This window comes from Hippocampus comes, unplaced genomic scaffold (genome assembly GCF_001891065.2).
Source record: "Hippocampus comes isolate QL1 unplaced genomic scaffold, H_comes_QL1_v1.1 scaffold94, whole genome shotgun sequence".
In the NCBI taxonomy this organism is placed as follows: domain Eukaryota; kingdom Metazoa; phylum Chordata; class Actinopteri; order Syngnathiformes; family Syngnathidae; genus Hippocampus; species Hippocampus comes.
This window is the reverse complement of record NW_017806059.1, coordinates 2301953-2311727: the sequence shown is the minus strand read 5'-3', so window position 1 is coordinate 2311727 and position 9775 is coordinate 2301953. Positions and strand designations below refer to the sequence as shown.

General features: G+C 41.0%; 2 protein-coding genes across 3 annotated transcripts in view; one reads left to right on the top strand and one right to left on the bottom strand.

Annotated features, from left to right (window-relative positions):
- Window positions 1–2077: 2077 nt before the first annotated feature.
- Window positions 2078–6553, top strand: cunh8orf76 (chromosome unknown C8orf76 homolog). 2 transcript variants are annotated; one of them, XM_019893084.1, is made up of 8 exons: window positions 2078–2315; window positions 2572–2673; window positions 2832–2975; window positions 4457–4507; window positions 4604–4748; window positions 5643–5733; window positions 5803–5935; window positions 6265–6553. In XM_019893084.1, exons 1-8 carry the CDS (start codon window positions 2211–2213, stop codon window positions 6352–6354), a joined length of 861 nt encoding a protein of 286 aa, XP_019748643.1. In that variant the 5' UTR covers window positions 2078–2210; the 3' UTR covers window positions 6355–6553. The 2 variants fall into 2 exon arrangements, with proteins under 2 accessions (XP_019748643.1, XP_019748642.1); XM_019893083.1 differs by having other exon boundaries at window positions 2087–2315; window positions 6184–6553.
- The window catches only part of tbc1d31 (TBC1 domain family, member 31), a 19824-nt gene continuing 16545 nt past the window's right edge, over window positions 6497–9775 (bottom strand). Inside the window, exons 22-23 of the mRNA XM_019893082.1 lie at window positions 7235–7369; window positions 6497–7133 (exon numbers count right to left, since the gene is read on the bottom strand). Coding sequence (XP_019748641.1) covers window positions 6979–7133; window positions 7235–7369 — 290 coding nt within the window. The 3' untranslated portion in view covers window positions 6497–6978. The remainder of the gene's footprint in view (window positions 7134–7234; window positions 7370–9775) is intronic.

Here is a 9775-nt window from a genome sequence, read left to right as displayed (position 1 = left end):
AACTGAGCCAGTGTAAAAAGACAACCAAAGGTTTTAAAGGTGGGCCGTGGTGGTGTTATAGATTCATGAAATGGAAGCCTGTCTATTAGGGCACGCACGACGTAGTGTCAGCAGCTCCCTCCCAATTACGAGGACAAATTTGCTTCGTTCCGCATATTCACACAAAGATAGCGAAGAATTACATCAGCCCAGATGAAATAATAAAAATGGACGAAGACCCTCTGACATTTGATTTGCCTCTCACTCGGACTGTAAATAAAAAAGGTGACTCCCCCGTCATACTGAAAAGAAGCGGCCACGAGAGAAAACATTTTACCTGTGTTTTGAGCCGCGCAGCATCGGGCCTAAAGCTGCCAACGATGATCATTTTTAAGCGGCTGACTATAGAAATAATTTCATATATCTTTTCCCATTTATATGATTTGCATTATTCTATTTAAAGCCTAGTGGGCTGCAGTATTTCTCCTCGTAATTACGCAAATGCGCATCAAGATCTCTCTTTGTCTGGCCTCTTATTATGTGTTTCAGTGTAATTTCGTTGTGCAAATGCATTTATCATGCTCATAAAAATATGGAGATTATTTTAACCTTAAGAAATGTTGCGTTTTTTTTCTGCTGGGGGTTCAGCAGGGGACCCTGCCGCCAGAGAGGGGCGGCAGGGACGCAGAAGCAAACCCCCGCCTACTCATTGGCCAGCGGTTTATAGTACGGTGCGGCGCATATAATAACAAAATTGATTTTTCTTCATAAATCTGAGCATGCGGCTCTAAATCAGGTGCGGTCTGTAGCACGAAATTTACGGTACTCAACACTGAACTTGCTTCAGATAATAAACAATAAATAAAACAGACCCTTAAATCACAGTGCTGTAAGTTAGCACTTCAGAAATAACACTGTTGATCAAACTAAAAGTGCTGAAATAAACATCAATCACTTCTAGTAGTCTACAGAGGACACATCAACTATGCCTCGTACGTGGGGTGTTCTCGAGTTTAGTTTGCCGAAGAGCTTTGCTATGTATGGCTCGCTCGCTATATTGCTAACTCTTTCAGTGCTCACATTAGCTGTGGCTGCACTCGTGACTGTGTGCTTTGCATTGATGTGGGAGGCTAGATTTGAGCAATCCTCACAAGGGTCACGGGGGGTGCTGGAGCCTCTCCCAGCCGTCTTCGGGCACAAGGTGGGGGACACCCTGAAACAGTTGCCAGCCAATCGCAGGGCACACATAGACGAACAACCATCTGCGCTCGCACTCACAGCTAGGAACAATTTAGAGTGTTCAATCAGCCTGCCGTGCATGTTTTTGGAATGTGGGAGGAAAACGGAGTACTGTACCAGGAGAAAACCCACAGATGCCCGGGGAGAACACAGGAAGGTCGCAGCCAGGATCGAACCCACGACCTCTGCACTGTGAGATCGACGCGCTAACCACTGGACCACCGGGCCCACTCCATTTACCATTTCAATCAAATTACAAATTTCATCTGTTGAACTATGATGATGATTATTATTTTTTTTTTCCAGGGACAGAATGATGGATTGGCTTCTCGGTAAAATTGCACTGAAAATAACATGACGTACCGAGTGACTGTCAATTTCAGAATGCAATACATACTTTTCCTGTATGTTCCAGATGTGGTAGAATAAGTACAGCCAAATAAACAACATCATGACAAAGTGGCCATTATTAGCCAACTACAATCCCTACACAATTCAAACATTTCACCACCTGACGGTGCAAAGACAAGTAGAAATAAAACCAAGTCTTTTTTCTGTTTTCTAAATCTGTTGCTTGAATAAAACCAAATTAAAATGCAAAAATTGAAAATGAAGATGTTTTGTCTGTAAATGATACGTCGCGTTCATTTTTATTTTTTAAATATTTCGAAGTGTTTAGAACAAACACGGATTTATGGATTCATGGGTCAACTGGCCAGACTAAGATCAGCTCTATGCATGTAATGTTTTCATCAATTATCTTAAAACATGTATCATGGCCTGTATTTTAGAAACAGCGGTCTTTGCATCTTTCGGTTTTTCTGTAAATGAGGAATTTCATCGGAACCTTACTGCCCGGAACCAATATCGCTGGCTAGTGTGTCCTTGCGGACTTAGTTGAAAAGCGGGATCTGTGTCGGATTCCTGATGTAAAATATGTATCTTGTAACTAGTTCAGCGATAGTACGGTATTAATGTTTCAATGACTCAAGATGGAGTTATTTGGAAGCAACTTCGATGACTCTGTATTTTCAGAGGCGAAAGACCGTGGCTCCGTGTGTGTGCTTTCTTATAACGCGAAAAGCTGCGAGCCGGAGGTGAGCGAGTTGATGTTGATTTGAATGTGTGTACTCCTTCGGCGGGTGTACCGACTTGAAAATAGTCTTAACGAAAGAACCCAAGACCTACTGTGATTAAAATTCAAAAATATACACTTACTTGAAAGTCACTACATTCATATTCAAGAAATGCTGTCAATAAATGACAACGGAGCCTTACCTCCCTGCTGCATTTTTTATTTATAGTAGAAGGATGCATTGCAGTAAACGATTTTCCTGCGCTGTGCTCTTGTAGTGGTTTTGTGAAAGTGCTGCTCTGGACACAGAAGATTCTTTGGAGAAGCAGAAAGTTTATAAGTTTCGAGGTGACCTGGCAACGAGGCGGGGCGATTACCAGGTATTTATTCAGTCAATCAAATAACAATCTGCACTTTTCTCAAATAGCAATACGAATAATAAGCGTAATCAGGCTTCCAGCGGTCATGTCACGTCACTCGATCTGAGTTTCTTGTCATGTGTAACAAAATGTTCCTCTTCATGTGTAATGTGTGGTAGGCAGCCCTGGATGCTTACAGCAGTTGCCTGGAGTGGATCTCTGACAACAGCATGTCAATCAAAAGAGATATTTTAGAGGGAATGGCTCGATGTTACACCAGGCTGGGCCAGAGAAAAAAAGCAATTGACCTTCTGGAACTGCTGGTATGTCTTTGGAATAACACACACTGCTCATGTTTTCTTCGCAGCTCTTTCCAAACCATTGATACATTATTGTACAGTAGAATGTTCGCCGACATCTTCGCAGTTCTCTGCTCGCAAAGCCACTTTTTTGTTGTTGGAGAACCTGTCTTCCAGTATTTGTAGCCTATTCGCTGTTTTTATGCTCAGGCTAAAACCCCCGTCAAGTATAAAAATATGTATTTTCTCTTGAAATCTTGGTGTCCATACATTTCCTGAACCACTTTTCCTCACGAGGGTCGTAAGTGTGCAGGTGCCTTTTGCAGCGGTCTTTGTGCGGTAGGCAGGAGACATCGCGGAGCTATATTCAGGGCTCCAGACAGTCCCTAAATCACGGCATTTTTGCCCTTGAAATTTTAGGCAGTGCAACAAAATTTTTCATATTCTCGCACGTGTGCCGAATAAATTTTCTGATTTATTCATTTCCCTTTCTTGAATTTTGTTGTTGCTGATCAACTTCTGTGGTAGTTTAAATGTGAATATTTACTTCACAAGTCAATTCTCCTAGATTTATGCATTATAATTCAAGGATGGCACCAAACTCTTGAACGAGAAACTCACATTAAATGAATTTTGTACATTTATTTATTTATTGAATAACTATTTGAAAATTGTGATATTATTGAGGTACTATGTTTGTTCTGCATATCTTTGAAAATCCGCAACAAAAGATGAGGGCTACTGATGTTGTAAAATAGGGCAGGATAACACCCAGTGTAAGTACAACAAAAACATATCTGCCATCTAATGGTGATTGGTGATGTTACAACTTAAAACTATAGTCATATTTTGGACCATTTGTAACCTAAAAGGCTCCTGCCCGACACTAATTGACATGTGCATTCGCCAACACACCTCAAACAAACAGACGACTACTTTGTGAGCTCTGTGCAGCCATTATGAAACGAAGATAATATCACAAGCATAGTTAACTACTGACCAAACGAAGGAAGAAGGACACAAGCAAGTCTTCCAAGGATACTTAGCCCCTTGTGGATGTGAGCTCACAACGTTTGTGTGCCTTTTTGTTGAATCAATTGTCTTCATAACGTTTGTCTTTCATCTATTGTTTTTTAATGCCATTTGTTTTTATATGTATCATGTCCGTGTTTGTGAGCAGCGCCAATGGCTTTGGTACAGCTGCAGCGGTTGTGAAGGTTTTGTATAAGGCTGGTTGTATTGTATTGTCTTCCTGTCGCCTAGCACCATCTAGTGGGGGCATAGCGCAACCGCATGAAAAAAAGTTTTAAAATAGGCCATTCATTGACGATGCGCCTTATAAGCTGAAGCGCCCTATAGTGCAGAAATAGTTGAAATACATTTATAGTGTGTGGGATGGGTAAACCTATGAAAAATATTTTATATGGCCAGTCGATATTGTGGATTTTCACCAACCTTTCGCTGCATCCTGACCATTTGCATTCGGCGTGTGTGTTTTTGTCCAGAGCAAAGAAGCCTCAAACACATGTCACCTGACCAGCCTGCTGCTGCTCAAGGTAAAGCTCAAAGCTCTGTCCATCCACAGCACCAGTGGCTCAACAAGCCGTGTCCATGGCTACATTGAAGGTCACGTCATCTGCTTTGCTCCGCAGGTCACCGTCTACCAACATTTTGGAGATGTCGGACCCCGGATGTCATCTTTGCAGGAACTGTGTAGCCTGCTGCCTTTTAACCCCTGGAATTGGTACAACCTGGGGAAGATGTGTCTGCAGCTATTGGAGCACTCCGCAAACTTGAGTAAAATTCTGTTCATTTTGGAGGGGGGTCCTGGGTTGGTTTAAGGCGGAGTTCTGCTCTGACAATGGCGATTTAATGTAAATGTATTTATATAAATGACCAACGCTAAGCAAGGTTTTTTTGAGTTAACAAAAAAGACCTGAAGTTAAAAGTGAAAAAAACATGAGTGTCTAAAAATTAATGAAATAGCAACTGAATCTCCATTTTAATGTTGAGAAAACTCATCATTTTCGTCTTTGTCAATTTCATACGTGACCTTTTGCAGTTTATTTGAAATGGTTTCTTATTTTTATTTTTGTAGTTTGGTATCACAGTACAGCTGTCCAGAACAAGGTCCAACATTAGGTAGTTACACAATACTTATTGTGACTTTAAAAAAAAAAATAAATAAAAAATCTTTCACTTGACAATTACGCTATGGAAAAAAAAACGTTAATACTTAAACAAGTAAAAGCTTAAATAAAAACAGGAATACAATTGAACTTGTTCTAAAAATGAATTAAAACTACCTCAATTTAAAAAGCAAAAGTCAATAAGAAATATAATAAAACTACTGTATAACTATACTATAATGAAGTTATTATGATAGTTTTTTTTAAAACTAGAATTTAGTTGTGGGATTTCTGCCTCTTCATCTCTCAGTTCTACTTTGGAGGTTCAGTTTGTAACCTCGAAAATCATATGCTGGTACTGTCACAAATCCAGGACCTTCTGGAGTCGACTTTTGACGCTGCTCTTTTAAAAGTCTTGGATTTACAAATTACAGTCTTCATATTCCACAACAACATGAAATGATCAAAATACCATGCTCATATTATTGTAAAGAAAGTGTTTGACTTGACTTGCCCTTTTATCCTGTAATCTTGCGCGGCATTTTGCTTTCTGACTCTGCAGAGGAGACAGGCAAAGAAGCTGAAGAGCAACATAAGGAACTCTCTGAGGAGAGGCTCTGGCTGAAGGCCTGCGTGTGCTTCATCAGGACCAGGTAAAGTCGCGCCCAAAACGCTCGCCTGCTGGTCATCAGCGGCGGTTTTCACCGGCTCTCTGCTTTCAGACTCCTGCTAAGAATCCTGCAGCAACAGCAGTCATCGTTTGTGCTGCGACACAACCAATCTGCCGTCCAATCAGCGGAGGAAGCATTAGCGCATCTTAATCCCAAAGAAACGACTCTTCTCACTCTCACTGAGGTCAGTAACGGCGTGTTGGAAGTTGGGATAGGGCAGTGATTCTCAACGTCGGGCAGGATGGGAAATAATCACTGAATTAAATGTTCAACTTGTGCATCATGTTACAGTGACACTGCTTTGAATGGCCATCATTTTTATGATGGCTGAGTATTTATGAACAGAGGTCTAGAAAAAAAATGATGGCAAGTTTTCATGCGGCCCCAAGTTTAACATCTGTGACTTATTAGCACGCGTCTTTTTATTGCCAGTTAATTTCAGAGGACCTGAACCCGGAGAAGATGAGGGACGAAAACCAGGATGGCAAAAGTCTGTCTAATGTTTGTGTGCAGAGCTTCGAGGAGCGCTGGTGGAATAAGGTCCTACTGAGTGGAGTTCTGGAAGCTGATGGATGTCACGGGCAGAGTGACACCAAGTTGTGATGTCCACCACAAAGAGTGGTGGACAAAAAATATAACTTGACAGAGACGTTTGTCGAACTTTCTGACAGCCCGTTACCAAAGGAAGACAGGGACGGAAAAGCTGCAGTTTTAATTTTTTTGTAATTTAATAGGCCATATTGCCAAAATATGTGTGCCTTCATATGAAATGTCATCAATGAAATGAGTTTTTTTTTTTTAATGCAAACGCGCTGTCTGCACTTAAATGTTTGCGGTATATTAAAAGAAATGTATTTATTTGACTCCTGGTCATCATCAGCAATAAATAAAATGGTCAATCTGTCTTCCATTCCTTTTCACGTGCATGGCATAGCAAAAAAAAAATTCAATATTAAGGGATGACTTCCACAGTAATTTCCAATAACCAAGAAGAAAAAGAGACGTTATTACAAACATTCTTTATTGAAAGTGGCCAGGTATTGAACATTTACAAAGTTCACATAAAATACGCAAATAAAAACAAAACTATGGAAAACAGCCTTTAAAATATGTCCAATCAACATGATTCAATTGAAACAAGTTTACATGTGCAGTACATGAATGACAATAAGATTAAAAAAAAATACAGTACAATTACAGGTTTAAGAGTTTCCTTATAGCTGGTGGTCAGTGGGAGGCAGCATATGGCGTGTAGAGAGACTGTGAGGAGGCAACGCTGTCCTCTTTGGCTCTTGCGATAAGCCTCTCTCTCAGACATCGAATTTGCTTCATGAGTTGCCTCTCCTTGCTGTCCAAATGTGCCCGGCCTCTGTCCAGTGAGACTGGCAAGTAGAAAAAGAGTGGGAAGATTGTGGGTTTATCCATGAAATAACCCGTTCGAATGCTCTGTTAACTGCTCACGATGTTGACCGTGTTGACTCACAGTTGGTGGCAGTGCTCTCTGCAGGGGAGCAGCTGTTCAAGCATGTCATGGTGTTGCTTTCCGCCTCCTTAAGTGTGGCTGGTTTAGTGGCGGCCATGCTGACATTTGTGGTGTTGAAACCCGGTCCCGTATATCCTGGAAACGTGATTGAGAATGTGTTACAGGTATATGCACCTGCCTGTTATCAAAACATCAATCCATTCATATTTTTATTCCTTCGCCCTCAGAGTCACACGCGACATGGAGCATATCACATGGATGACTCTGGTGAGAGGTATGCACACGGGGAAAAATTGCTAATACCCCTCTGTCCTGCAGCCATGCTCAGGGATAGTTATAAGTTATAGTTCCATGGATCTTAATTTTCTGAATGTGTGTAATTGTCATGGGAACATCAGGCTGCTTGGAGATGATCTGATACCCTTTACCTTAATGTCATTGTCAACAGCTCTCTAAATCTTCTGAGAAGTCTCCTTTGCTTTGCTTTCTCTGATCCATGTTTAGTGTGGTAGACAATGTCACCAAACAGGACAGTGACTGCTTGTCATCCTGTCATAGGCTGACTGATTACAAGTTTGAAGTCAAATGTGATGCTATAGAGCAGTGGGTACCGGTCCGTGGGTCATTTGGTACAGGGTCGCACGGCATGAATAAATAACTTCCATTACAGTACTTCTGTTTTATTCATTTCGGAATCCGATGTTCTCTGTTCCATCCGTCTACAGTATGTCACTCTTGACGCAGGTCAAGATGCGCTTCTCGGTCACGTGATAGGTTACCACTAAAATGAAACCCAGGAGCTAGAAAAATGAGTAAAAAACATCTTTGAAAAGTTTCTTTGGGAAGGGGAAAAGGCCCTGCTAGGAGACAGAAGAGGAGCCTATGACTTCCAAGAAAAAGGCTACATTTAATAGACAGTATCAGGAGCCCTACTTAAAATACGGAATTATCTCAACGGGTGATTCCCACGCACCAAGCCTACTTTGCATAATAAGTGGCGATGGTGAGTTGTATATTTTCATGCACTTTGTATTTGTGGTGTATCTTATTTTGAAGGCACATTTAAACGTTACCATGGCGACCAGAGAGTGTTGTGGGAAGATAGGATGTTCCTCATGTCATGATTCCTGTTTATTATAATGTTTCGAAAATACCACAGTTTTCATGCAGGTCATATCATATTATTTTGTTGTATTTATCCGGCCTTGAAGGCCGATCCCTGAAAATATTGTCTGATATTAAACCGGTCCGTGAGGCAAAAAAGGTTGGGGACCGTTGCAATAGAGGACACACCTTGGTTGAACAAGTCCCCTTTAGTCATATTATTTTCAAACCTTTCTAAAGGTACCACCATCATTTGTCTCCAGGACTGTTTCTTGAATTCTAAATATATGAATTTTAAAATATAGAGTTCTGATGAATTGCAACCCTAAAGCAATGTTTAATATTCCTTGGGTAATTCTCATCAAAATTTTATTACTAGTGTTTGATACCACCTTTGTTTGGACCGATACCAGGACAAGTACTCAACTTTTGAGTACTCATCAATACCAAGCCACAGATACGAGTATTTTGTTAGAGAAATTTTCTATTAAAGTTTGTATTGTGTTCAGGTCCAAATTGGCCTGTTGAGATATTTAAAAGTACTACATGTATTTCCTTTTTATGTACTGAGACGAGGTTTCATCTAATCCTCAATTTTTCCATCATTTTCGAATCCGCTTATCATAAGGGTCACGGGCATGTCTGAACTGGTTGTCAGCCAATCGCAGAAGACAAACAACCATCCACGCTAACACTTGCACCTAAGGACAATTTAGAGGGTTCAATCAGCTTGCCATGCATGTTTTTGGAATGCGGGAGGAAACCAGAGCACCAGCAGAAAACCCACGCAGGCACGTGGAGAAAATACAAATTCCACAAAGGAAGGACAGAATCGAACCTTACACCTCTGCACTGTGAGGCCAACAGGCTAACCAGCCAACCACCGTGCTACCCTTAATGAGTTTTAGTCTTCGTTCAAAATAAATTCAGCAACAAAAGAAGACAGGTTAAATTGTTGACTGTTAAGCATGACACTATGTGATCATAAAATTGGGCTGAGCAATACAGCAGATCACAATTTAAATTATTTCACAACCAGGGATATTGATAACTATGGTTTTAATTTTACATATACCACCCAAATTGTTTTTTCCCCATCATCATTCATTTTTCATGGACAAAAGGGACACGCACGACAAGCATTTACATTCATTTACAGCACATATGTCAAAGTGCCGGCCCGCGGGCCAAATCCGGCCCGCGAGAATGTTTTCAGTGGCCCCTGGGATGATATTGATTTATGATTAGAACCGGCCCGCAGACCGCAGCAAGCCGAGAGCCCGCAGATCTTTTACACGCACCAATACTACATTTCCCACAATGTAACGGTGACGCGCCAAGCAGTCGGCCGCTTTATTTAAATATTTATTAGTCTAGCAGTCGTTCCCATAACAGTGACATTAGCTTTCAGATACCCATCAAAAATGGCAAAACGGA

Coding starts and splice junctions, on each gene's coding strand:
- cunh8orf76 (XM_019893083.1), top strand. CDS start 2,211: ATGGAGTTATTTGGAAGCAACTTCGATGACTCTGTATTTTCAGAGGCG. Junction 2,976..4,456: donor TTGACCTTCTGGAACTGCTG/GTATGTCTTTGG, acceptor GTTTTTGTCCAG/AGCAAAGAAGCCTCAAACAC. Junction 5,734..5,802: donor GTGTGCTTCATCAGGACCAG/GTAAAGTCGCGC, acceptor CTCTGCTTTCAG/ACTCCTGCTAAGAATCCTGC.